Here is a 13,322-nt window from a genome sequence, read left to right as displayed (position 1 = left end):
TCGTTTACACACACAAACTTCAGAACACCTTGTATTAACTCATTTTTTTAAACAGAAATAATGGCCACTAAAGGAACAATCTGCAGTGATGAAATTACAGGCTGAAATGACAGAAACTTAAGGGCTTGTACACACTAACACTTATGTTGGTATAACTTATGTCGCTCAGGGGTATGAATAAGCCATCCCCCAAGCAACGTAAATTACACTGACCTAAGCACTGGTGTGGACAGCCCTGGGTTTACAATGGCACCAAAGGGCTGGGCCTACACTCAGAGGGGGCCCACAAGGGGATGGCCACGGCTGCAGCACTGTGACGGGTCCTGCTGGTCAAATCTTTGCTCCACCAGCTGCCCACCCACTGGCAGTGAGTGGTGGGCAGGGGGGTGTTCAGCAGCCAATGGGGGTGGGTGTGCAAGGAGGCAGCAAGGTGATGCTGCAGCGCATGGGGCAAGGTCCATCAGTGCAGCCTCCACACACCTGCCACTTGCTGGCTCCAGGGCCAATCCCGGCCTGGCCAGCAGGGCCCCACTCCCCAAACCCAGGCCCGTCTACAGCCGGCACTGGCTGCACACTGAGAACTGTAGTGGCTGATGAGTGCATGTGGGTGGGTGGGTGGCAGCGGCGGCCCCAAGCCGGGCTGAGGTGCCACCAGAGCCAGGTGGGGAGACTGGGAAGACGCAGCGCCAGGTACCGGGAAAAGTGGACCTGTCCCCAGGGTCCAGCCAGGCATGAAGGGCATTGAGCAGGGAGGGTCAGTCAAATATCACCCGCCACGTGTGAGAAATGGGTAAAGGTGTGTGTGTCACCCCTCCATATGTTTGTGGTGGGAGTGGGGGGGGGGGTGTCACCCCTCCCCATGTGTGTCCCCTGGCAAGTTCTGTGTGCCCCCCCACTGCAGCATGTGGGCCACTGACCCTCTCTTGGCTGGGGCAACACAGACTGGCAGCTGCACTCATGTTTCTGGTTCATTTTGGTGACTGGTTCTGGGCGCAGGCTGTTTTGTCCTCGAGGCCTGAACCTCTGCCCACTGCAGCTCTGCCATTGCTGGCGCAGGGCAACAGGACCATAGGCACTGGATTTTCAGTGCCATGTGCCTGGCCCTAACCCTGGCAGGGGCACCAGTTCACATGGCAGTGGATCTGTGGAACAGCAAGGTCTGCGCAGTCTGCCACACTGGGTGCTGGTTGTGGGCAGCTCGTGCAGAGTCCTGGGGTAGCATCCTGATTGGCACCAGTGCTGGCGTGGGAGTGTGTGGGATGCAGGGTCCTGTCTGCTGCCTGTCCTGAAGCCAGACGAATATGAATAATGACACTGTAAATAAAATGTATTAAAGTTTTTCATGTTTTTTATTTTTAAAATGTTTTAAACAGTTTTAAATTTGCCCCAATTTCATACAAAAACATAACTGAAGCACTAATAATTCATATGAGAAATGTGAAGGGTGAGATAGTGTGATGGTTTCCTTTTAACGGGAGCAGCACATGGCTGATGTTTTGGCCAGCTTTGGCTTTTGTTAGCTGTTTTTATCCACTGTGTTTTATTTTGTATTTTTTCTTTTAGAATTTATTTTATGTACACTTCTGTATATGCTTTTGCCCTAGGGCTACCATTGCTGGTACCCTAGCGACAGCTGTTTTCATCTGCAATTTAAATCTGTAAATGTAAATAAAACTTGTACAGCTGTGTGCTGTGTCAAAGACAACATCTATGTCAATCCCCTGTCTTTTACAAACATTCCCCCTGGGAGCCCACAAATATGTTTGGCGCTGGGTCCACAAAAGGTTAATCAGGTCCTGAGTGTGGACAGTGCTATGTCGGCAGGAGAGCTTCTCCCACCAGCATAGCTACCGCCTCTCAAAGAAGTGATTTTATTATGCCAATGGAAGAGCTCTCTCCTGTTTGCATAGAGTGTCTTCACCCAGTGTGCTTCAGTGGCACAGCTACACTGGTGCAGCTGCACCGTTGTAGCTTCTAGTGTAGACTAGCCTTAAGTGTCTCACCTTTGTATGTGGCATCAGTTTAAACTGGTGCAACTGATCTCAGCTATATGCTTTAGAATGTGATTTTGCTCATAACCAGGGATTCTAGTTTTCCCATGTTAAAAATATCAAAATTCTCCAATAAAAAATATAAATATTGCATATTTTTCTGCAATTAAAATGAAATGATGAACTTTAGTTTCCCTAGTCACAATATATATAGGTATCAATTGAACTAGGGTGACCATAAGCCCCGTTTTGGGCAGGAGTCCCCTTTTTAAGCCCTGTCCCAGACATCCTGACTTTTTGGCAAACCTGGGCATTTGTCCCATTTGCTCTTGCCAACTGAGCAGCAAACAGGAAGAATGAGTAGTTTTGCCAAAAAAGGGGTGTGCCCCCATGGGGGCGCAGAGGAACGTACAGGGGGGCAAGCAACGACAGGGCTTGGGCCGTAATCCCCAGCCCAGGACACCTCAGACCAGCCGTGCATAGTCTCTCATTTTCACTTTGGGAAATAGGGTCACACTAACTTTCAGCAAAATTTAGTTAATAGTTAATATATGTTTTTATTTTTTTTCACAAAATGTAAAAACTAAAGATTCTCTGTAAAAATGCAAAGTCTATTTTTTTCCACATTTTTTCCATGGCAAATGGATTTCTAGGATCTCTGCTCATAACAAGCAAAGCACTGTGGCACAAATACTGTGTATTACAGAGATATATGATGTTTGTTTTATACAATAGCATTTATACATATTAATCCTATGGAAGCATGCAAAGCCCTGGAAAACAAAGGCAATGAAGACTGAATGAAAAGGACTTAAATGATATTCTTGCAATCTTATAAGCTTTGTAAACTTTATGTTCAAGTACACTTGTGTATTAATGACACCCTAGTTCCAGAAACTCTACACCACAGCTGTTTGGTTAAGTCATTCATAATTCCCTTTCATCTTTAAGTTTTAAACGCAACATGTTTACAAACGTAATGAATTAGTTTCAGAGTTTTCCGTAACCTGAAGGTTCTTATAATAAGAGCATGTTTCACCTACTAGATCAACTTGATACATAGTGTCCCTGTCTTCCAAGGTAGTTTTATCAGCCCCTAGAGGCAACCAAACTACTAGGACTGCTTCAAAAACGCCATTAGTAGTCCAGAGTGATTTGGTGATTTTAAAGGGTCAATATTTTTACAAGCTGTTTCAGCTGTAAAGTTAGCTATTCCCAGAAGTAGCAGTGTTTCTAAATTCCTGGGATGAGCCAAGTCCAAACATTATAATATGCTTTACCTAATATTTTCCTCATACTTGACATGTTATTCCTATTTGTATTTCTATTTTTATCATGCTCCACTGCATAGCTTAAAAAACTGGTAAAGAACTTAAGAAATTTTCCTCATCAATAGGTTTTAAATAATTACTTAATATGAAAAAATACTGGAAAAAACATTGTATAGCTAAGTAATAAGCATCAACTTCATTTTAACAATTAAAGCAACGCTGACATCTAGTGGCAACCTGAACGATAGTATAAAATAGGTAGGATTACATTTTTAAAATGTGAAGTGTAAAATAAAAAAATAAGTTATACAATAATAGGAAACTTTTAGAGCAGATGCAAACAGTGCAGTGACTTTTAAAACACTGCAAGAGACATTAATTGTAGTTCAGTAAACAAAATAAATACAGGTGACAAGTTTTATTTTTTCAATTTTAAAACTCATTAACTGTAAATGCTTAAGATGTATATCATCAGGGACTTAACTTCGGTATGGTCTGAAGGTGATGCCCTTGAACACATTCTTTCAAATGGAAGTCTGAACTCCAAATTTCAATGCACAGAGATTTCAAAGGTTTTTCCCTTCAGTGACCAATACTCATGGTCTTATTCACAATGGTTGAGGGTACTGTATTTGAAAGTGATGACAGGAGAATAGAGACACAAGGAATACAAAGAGGTTTGCTGAACTTTTTTCTGCATTTTGCTGCCTTTTTTTCCACCACCCCCCCCATCAGGTTCTGGACATAAGTTTTAGTTTGCTATCGTTTTCCTCACTTCCTGTCCTAAATCGTCATGTGGACTGTTAAGCAGGCATTGTTACATCTGAAAACTGTTTCCATTTCAATCTAGGATGAAGGGATCATTTTTCTAAAGCACTTCAGGATCCTCTTGGAAAAATAAACCCAATACTAAAAAAAACCCCACTTTAGTTCATTCAGAGGTGAGAGTTGCTCCCAACTACAAGACTATTGCCTTCTTACAGGATGTTAACCTCTCTTCCTTCCCTTGTGTAAACAAGCATGTCTTTATTCCCTCTTGATGAACATATCTATGCTAACTCTTATTGACTTTTCTGGCTCCCAGCCAGCGACATTCTGAGGTGTCAGCATTAACAAAGTTTACCAGGAATTCATTTTTAATAGCCACACCTTGTTCCTGCCATTGGATCCATGCAAATATAACCATGCGAGGAACACACAGAACTTAACGGGGGCTCCATGTGGTGCAAGGACTGCCTGCATGGATGCAATTACAGAAATGTGGCCTGAAAAAAGGGCAGTTAGAACGTATTTAATTAATATAGTATTGATCAGCTCAGGTAAATACATAATTAGGAAGCATTTCATACAAGGGCAGCAAGAATCCTAGAGATTTAGTGCACATCGCATTTTTTTCAATAACTTTTTGAACCCAGTTTACTAGATACGAAAGTTCAGTTCAATAACCCCACCACAGTATGTTACTTCACAATTTCATTCTAAATATAAATTTATTTTAAAAGATCAAAAAATGAGGAAGAGAAATTTTAAGATCTTTGAACAACTATGTTTTAACAAGTCAATTTTAGCTCTAAGCTAAGTTTCTGTGATCCAAATTTCTGACTAATGTTCATTCTAAACCAGTGATAATACATTTATGTGATAAAAATGCAGACAAAAGCTATACCAAAGCAAATGAAGATGCATTACAAATGTTAAGGTGTGCCCCTGAAAGTGATCCTACATATTAACTTAAACTGATGTACCTACTTCATCAGAAAAAACATATAAAAAACTTTTTTTTTCTTCAAAAAAAAAAAACAACTTATACCATTATACCCTATTTGTAAGCTTTTTCCATTCAACAACTTCTTTTATCATTTCAAATCAAATTCCACCCACATAAAAACAGTTGTTTTATAAACACTATTCACTACAGTATGTAATTCAGCATGAAAATCCCACTTGGTGATCATCATCATATGCCATCAGTGATAGCCTGGAGCTTAAACAATTTCTTCAGAAAATGCACAGAGAAGAGTAAACAAATGTATTCTGAGGGCGTGTCCTCATGGTTCGCTAGTCTGCATTAGAAGGGTGTAAATTCTAGCATGCACTAGCATGTCGTGCACTAACTGGGCTATGTGGACTCTTCTAGTGTGTACTAAAAACTCCCTAATGTGCATTAATGTAGTACTGTTTTAAACAGTACTACATTAAATGTGCACTGGGGAACTTTTAGTGCACAACAGAAGGGTCCACACATGGCAGTTAGTGTGCATTAGAATTTACAGCTCTCTGATATAGACTAATACACTATGTAGACAAGCCCTGAGATAGGTTAACAAAATAAAATGGATTATAAAAATAGGCTCAGCCAAAAGGTAGTAAAACGTTGTACAGACATATGCAAAAAGCACGCAGTATATTTTATCTACACATACCTTTCCAAGCTCTTCAGCCTGTTTTAAAATATTGCGCACTAAATCTTCTGCTCTTTTTGAATGAAAAGAGTTACTTTGACTCTGGATGACAAATACAATTTCTTGTAATTCTGTGAAAAAGGAAATAAAAATATTTAAAGAAAACAGAAATAAATGTAAGTTCTGCACCACTGCTAAAGAGAACTTTGAGGGGGGAAAAGCAAGACATAAAAACATAACTGATTTATTTAATTAATAATAAAAATGCATACACATACATAAAATTGTTTATTTTCTTAAACAGCCCCAGTTTTAACTGTTTGCTTGTGTGAAAGTAGAACTCTAAATTTGTCATGGTATTATAGAATTGACAACCTCAAGAGATAAAAATCATGATACCGGCCCCCCAAAACATGAGATTTTAAAACCCATCAAATCATGGGTTTTAGTCTGTCTTATATTAATCACATAAGCAATAATGTTAAAATATGGAATTGATTTAGCCTTTTGCAAAAGGCAACACTTCCCTGACCCCCTCCCACTTCTCTACCTGAGACTGTGCAGCACTCACTAAGCCCCACCACACAGGCTCTTGTTTGCCCATCACTATGGCTGACCTCCCTCTCCTCTCCAACCCTCCCCTCTGGTTCCCCCCTTTCTCCTGCACCCTCTCATTCCCACTATTTACCTTTTACCGTGTCTATGCTGCTCCTCACAGTCCATATGCCCAGACTAGTCTGCTGAACCATAAAGTGGCAGCCATCATGCCTGAGGATATGGCTTCAGTCTCACTGAAAACATTGGGAGATGGCAGCCACTTTTATTAAGGGCAGCCTCACTTCAACTTGCAGATTGTCACTTCCCTGCAGTCTACCATCTTGCAGTCTTCAGTTCCATTGACAACAACCAGACATGGTGGCCATTTTGAATAAGGAAAATTTAATCAGTTGGCAGCCTTCCATCTCATTTTCAAGAGACGGGCAAAAAAACACCCCCCAAATTGATAAAAACAACAAGAGTTGGTAATACTGGTATTATTACATCAGGCCCCATGCAGTTCTGTCTTTATGCCTGTAGCCACAGCAGTGCTGAACAGTTTCACAATGCTGTTGGTGCACCACAGGGAATGCATTATGTACAACCACCACCTAGATAGCACCTACAGAACTGCCCCTCTGTTGGAGGGGGTATGCATTCTAATTTTCATATCCTGCAAGAAGACTAGCTTGGAGAAAATAAATATTCTTAATTTACTTTAGAAAAGGAAAAACACTCTTCTATCACATTATCAAGACAATCTATCAGACTATGGTGTCACTTTTAAATCCTTCAGGATAAAGCTGCTAGGATAACCACAGACTTGCTACAACAAGAGGAAAGAGTGAAGATGGGAGACTAATTCTTAAAGAAAGGCAGAGAAATGGAAGGAATGACAATGAAAGAAAGAAGTAATTTCAAGGAAAAGAAAAGATAAAGTATGTGAACAAAGAGCAGAGAAGAAAACAGCATCAGAAAAGAAAACAGTATCAGAAAAACTTTTAACTAATGCAGTTTCAGCTCAAAATTTCTACCACTGTAATCCAAGGAGGAAATATCCAGAGTTTAAATATCTATTTATTAATCCCTCCTCCACACCAAAACACATTTGTTATTGTTAAAGTCCTAGGACTCAGAGAGTTGCGTCCTGGGTGGTAGCTGAGATTAACCTACCCCAAATTACAGGTTATATGATATGGAGACCTGTAACCCCTGCACTGGAACCAATTAAATGCCTGGTATACATGGGCAGCAGGTATCAAAGGCCAGGGGAGGCTGAGCATCTCAAAACAGCATTGTGTGGCCCTGCCCATGCTCCACCCCCAGGCCCCTTCCTGCTTCCGAGCACTCTGCAGCTCTTCCCCCATGGCCTGGGCCCTTGGCTGGGGCTAATGGGGGCTGGCCTGCGGCCAGGGACTACAGGCGGCTGGAGCCAGTGCATGCACTGCCCACCCACCTGGCACTCGGGGGCAGGAGGCGCTGGGTACTGTGCCACCCGCCTGGCACTCTGGGGCTGGAGGTGCTGGGCTCTGGCAGGGGCAGAGGGGTGGGGCCTTGGGCACAAGGGGCGCGGTGGGGGCTAGCCTGCCTGAGCCCGCGGTTCACCTGCTGCCCATGCTGGTATAGGAAAGTATGAGTGATAAGCAGGTAGCCACCCTCCCCTGTGTCAAAGTTTAAGAAAAGTTGTGGTCTGCCACTTAATTCAATATATGTGTCTATCCTCACTTTGCTGCTGTATCCACATCAATATTGTTATTTTCATACTTGCCTCCACCCATGACTCTGAGACCACCTCCATGACTCATTAAATGTGCAGTCCTAACTCACTCCATGTTGGGCTTTTACAAGTTTGTGCTCATGGTATAATGGAAGGCATAACTATGTTTGGGGCCAGAACAAGCTTTCGAGTTTCACAGAGCTCTTCCCGTCTGGGGATGGTAACCAGAGCCTTTAAGCTAAATACAAGTTGGGACAAATTGTTACCCATAAGGGGTTCACGCATACTTGTCTCTTATATCCCGGGACCAACACAGCTACAACAACACTGCAAACAACTAATAACTATAGTTATCCCCCGATGTCCTCCATTTCTCCCTCACAGCCTTATTTTACCTCCAGGCCCACCGTGCGCGCGAGCACACACACACACACACACAAAGATAGTGACTACTTGAAAAGAATCTGCAGTGAAAGCTTATGAATATAAATTGTTTGCTATCTAAACGCATACATTTTCAGTGCACAGATTTACACAACTTCCATTGATGTGAATGGGAGTCACAAGGCTAAATCTGTATGTATACCTCTCAAAATATATCCCTAGAGATAAATAATGAAAATTAGATAGTTTTATAAAATTACTGATTTAGTAGTACATTTATAGATACGGCAGTGTCTGAATTATAGACAGTTTCACTTATGGTACATTTAGCAGCAAATGGGGATGTACTGGAGAAGAACACTCCCTAGGATGAATCCAATACCCACTTTGCTGTCTGTGCACTGGAGACTTCCCAGGAAGTATCCTTTACTAGAGTAAACAAATGCACAGAAGAACCCATTTAAAGGAATAAAGAAATACATTTGTTTAAAAAAAATTCAATGCACATTTTTATATAAAAACATAAAACAAAACACTTCATGATTAATACTCAGCAGACCTAATAGTAATTTAGAAGGTTCCCTTCTCCTCCTGACTTCATAAGAACTACAGTATTTCACTGCTTGAGAAATAACTGGTTTACTACCATGTCACTTTTCCTTCTCTTGTTCTTTTTATGTATCTTTTTTGTGATGAATGATAAAAATTATCATTCACCACCTTAAATTTACAGGAATTTAAACTGTTGGTAAGAAAATTATCTTCCCCATAGGAACTTAATAAAATCATATTATGCAAGCCTTCCTACAAAAGCAAAGTGTTGCGGTCCAGTTTTGCTTGAGATGTAATTGCTCACATGTCTGAACAATAACTATTTTACTGTGATTATTTGTATTGCCAATCAGGAATTGGGGCACCATTGTGCGAGGCACTCTACGCTCCTAACAAAAAGGCTATCCCTGTTCCAAAGAGTTTACATTTTAAGTAGGAGCTCATTATTGAAAAGCTTTACTACATCTAGCACTGTCCTCAGAATTGTCAATACCTGTGCTTCAGAGGATGCTGCAAAGTCACTAAAATATTCTGTGCAATAATAAAATAGAAGGGTAACGATTCTTCCTGACCCCTATTAGCATCAATATCTCAACGTCACAACAGATCTCATAACTAAGCAGGGTTGAGGTTTGGTAGATACTTGGAAGAGCCTTTAGTAAAGTGTCCTTTAGAAAGCCCAAATGTCAATTCAGTAAAGTGACACACTTCCTTTTGAATCAGTATTGAACAAGTGCTTAAACATGATGGTAGGGGGGAATGATACCAAAAGAGGCATCTTTCAAATTAGAAAAAAATAGGTCCTTACTGCTTGTGGTAATTAAAAGTCCCACAGTAATTTTTACAACAGATAGGAATGCAAGTGTCCTCTAATCTAGGTAATTACATTACCTGCACTCTAAAACAGGGTTTATCAACATGTGGGTCAGGACCCAAAATTGGGTCACCAGAATGTTTCAAAGAGATGCGCAGCATTTCCTGTCCTACGGGGCTGGCTGGGCTTGCCTCCCCACTCCAGGCACCTCAACCTCTGGGATTGCAGCACCACCCAGGTTCAGCCCAGCGGTCATGACGACGGGAGTCCGGGTGGGCCAAATTTGAGTGAGGGGCACTGCAACCCCATGAGCAGGTCACAACTCCACTCACACCAATTTGGTCCAATCAGGAGGACTGAATGGCACTGCAACCCCAGAGGTTGCAATGCCTGGAGCGGAGAGTCAAGCTCAGCCAGCCCCACAGCATAGGAGCTTCAGGAGCCGCCATTGTGGGATGAGTCCTGGACAGGAGCCAAACCCCACTTCCCCTGCGGGGGCAGGATCCAACTGAAACCACCCCAGGGCCTCCACCCTCAGACAATTTATTGGGTCACAACAGGCCATAAACATTTACAAATGAGTCCTGAGCCCAAAAAAGGTGGAGAACCACTGCTCTAAAACAAGACCTGAAGTTGGTTTTGAACAGTTGTCCATAGTGCTGTGTACTGTAAGCGCCCAGAAGTCAAACAGGAGACTAATCTACCTCAATAGCTGGAGAAGTGAATAATAAATTTGTAAATATGTTGGGTAAAGTGTATTGGGATCTTTGTGGATGAAAAGCAGTATATAAATGTATTATTCATCACTCCAGCTGGATATCAGCTCATACCCTGCAATACGAAGATTAAGAGAGATAGTATAACCGCATACGTTAGTCTCATAAATATAAATGTCTACTTCTGTTCTATTTTTGTCTGCAGTGTTGTTGTAGCAATGCTGGTCCCAGAAATCAGAGACACAAGGTAGATGAGGTAATATATTTTATTGGACCAACTTTCAATAAAAGATAGTACCTCACTCACCTTTTCTAATCTTGCAAAGCTATTTGCCTCAATACAGTACAAGCTGTTTTATCCAGCATGTTGGGGGAATGGGCGGATGCCAGTAAGTGAAAAATGCTGGTTAACTAAGAGGGAGGGAATTTGGGTGTGGGAGGGGGCTCGGGGCAGTGGCTAAGGGCATAGGAGGAGGTGCGGGGGGTACCGGATCCGGGAGTCGCTCACCTTGGGCAGCTCCCCACAAGCGTTGAACTGTCCTGGGGCTGCTCCTAGGCAGAGGTGCGGCAGGCGGCTCTGCGCACTGCCCCCGCCCTGCCCTGAGCACTAGCTCCGCAGCTCCCATTGGCTGGGAACCGCAGCCAATGGGAGCTGCGGGGGCAGCGCTTGCGGGCAGAGGCAGTGTGCAGAGCCACCTGCCACGCCTGTGCTTAGGAGCAGCCGGGACAGGTTGCTACTTGCGGGGAGCCGCCCGAGGTGAGTGACTCCTGGATCCGGCACCTCACACCCACTGCCCCGAGCCTCCTCCCACACCCAAACTCCCTTCCAGAGCCTGTGCTCCACACCCCCTCACACACCCCCAACCCCCTGCCAACCAGACTATAAACCAGAATTTCAATGAAGATCAGAAATGCCAGTTTATAGAGCTTTCTGGGACAAACCCTGAAGTTTGAGGTGCAGAAGATATTCCAGGATCACCTGCAGCGAGGCCTGTGAGGCCCGGATATATCGTTCCGAAGCCCAGCACATGAACCTTTTCCACTTGGCCAGGTAAGTCGCTCTAGTGGAGGGCTTTCTGCTACCCAATGAGACCTGTTGAACCAAGGCTGAGCATTCCTGCTCTTCCCCATGCAGTAGCCATGCCAAGAAGCGCAAGTCTCCAGGTTCAGGTGTAGAAGACTGCCATGGTCCTGGGACAGCAGGTCCAGTCAGAGAGGTAACTGCAGCAGGGCGGCTACCAAAAGGTCCAGCAGCGTGCCAAACCAGTGTTGGTGAGGCCACTCCGGGGCTATCAGGATCAGCTTTTCTCTGTCATGTTTGATCTTCACGAGAACTCTGTGGATCAACGGCACTGGTGGGAAGCGTACATCAGGCCCCCAAACACTTAGTAGACTTAGTCACTATCTACATGGAGTGAGTTTGAGAGTTTCTATATTTTCTTAATAAAAGCAATGGTAAGAGAACACTTGGAAGGGGAATTCTAAGTGATCATTAGCCTCTGGATTTAAATAAAGAGGCAGGTAGGTATGAAATCCATTTTAAAGGAATTGGGAGTAACAGCACTAGGATTTGAACTCAGGAGCTCCTGACTCCCACCCCCATGCTCAGGCCATTAGACTATTCTATGTCCGGAGAGAAAGACCATCAGGCCCCACCATCAGGCGTACATCAGGGAGCAAGTAAGCATCTCACAGGGAACCCCTGTCCATCCCCCGGAGTGAACAGAAACACATGGATTTCCTATTCTGACGGGACGCGAACAAGTCCACCTGGGGAGTTCCCTACTTTTGAAAGATCATATTGACCGCCTCCGGATGACATGACCGCTCGTGGTGAGATGAGAAGGTCCTGCTGAGGCAATTCTGGTCCCAAGCACGTGCACGGCTACCATACGAATGGCATGCCGCACAAAGTAGTCCCAAAGGCAGAGACTTCTTGGCAAAGGGACGACGACCTGGTCCCACCCTGCCTGTTGATGTAATACATTGCGGTGGTACTGTCTGTGAGGACCTGTACCACCTTGCCCTTCAGGTGGGGCAAGAAAGCCTGGCAAGCCAGGCAAACTGCGTTTAGCTCCCTGACATTAATATGAAGGTCCAGATTGTCCGGCAGCCAGCAGCTCTGAGTGCTGAGCTCGCCCAGGTGGGCTCCCCAACCCAGGTCCGAAGCATCTAAGGCCAGGGTGAGTGACGGGGATGGGGCTGCGAAGGGAACTGACCCAGGGTTCAGCCACCACTCCAGGGACGACAGGATATGATCCAGCACCCTACCAGTCTAGGTCGTGTCTGTTGGGGATGTAAACCAACGGCAGCCATGCTTGCAGAGGCCGGAGATGGAGCTGGGCATAACTGACCACGTATGTACAGGCGGCCGTGTGGCCCAACAACCACAGACAGGTGAGCCATAGTGAGCAGGTGCTTCTTCACATGGGAGATCAGGTCCAACGGGGCCTGAAAAAAAGCCTCTGGAAGGAAGGCTCTAGCTCGCATGGAGTTGAGAACTGCCCTGATTAACTCTATTCATTGGACTGGCCTGAAGGTGGATTTTTGCTCGTTTATCAACAGCCCTAGGTCGTGGCAGGTGGAACGCACCAGATCGAGGGTCCTCTAAACTTGTTCCCAAGACCTGCCCTTGATGAGCCAGTTGTCGAGATATGGGAAGATATGGACCCCGCGATGTCTCAGGTCAGTGGCCACTGGCACCATACATTTTGTGAAGACCCCTGGGGCCGATGACACGACAAAGGGCAGTGCCATGAACTGAAAATAGCATCTGCCCACTATGAAATGGAGGAAACGTCTGTAACTTGAAATATGGAAATAATCGTCCTTCAAGTCGAGGGCGGGTACCAGTCTCCTGGATCCAGGGAGGGAAATGATGCAAAACTTCAACTTCCTGAGAGAGACTTGTTGAGGCATCACAGGTCCAGAGTGGGTC

The 13,322-nt window shown here is 44.2% G+C and overlaps 1 protein-coding gene across 2 annotated transcripts in view; it reads right to left on the bottom strand.

Moving 5' to 3' along the window:
- Positions 1 to 13,322, bottom strand: part of B3GLCT (beta 3-glucosyltransferase) — a 137,852-nt gene that overhangs the window by 95,375 nt on the left and 29,155 nt on the right. The window contains exon 4 of one of the 2 annotated variants that reach the window (XM_084612209.1): positions 5,686 to 5,795. In XM_084612209.1, coding sequence (XP_084468335.1) covers positions 5,686 to 5,795 — 110 coding nt within the window. Of the gene's footprint in view, positions 1 to 5,685; positions 5,796 to 13,322 lie in introns of those variants that run through there. The other variant, XM_084612210.1, reaches the window with a different exon arrangement.

Source organism: Lepidochelys olivacea (assembly GCF_965140295.1).
Source record: "Lepidochelys olivacea isolate rLepOli2 genome assembly, chromosome: 1".
Taxonomy (NCBI): Eukaryota; Metazoa; Chordata; order Testudines; family Cheloniidae; genus Lepidochelys; species Lepidochelys olivacea.
This window is presented reverse-complemented; position numbering and strand designations above follow the sequence as displayed.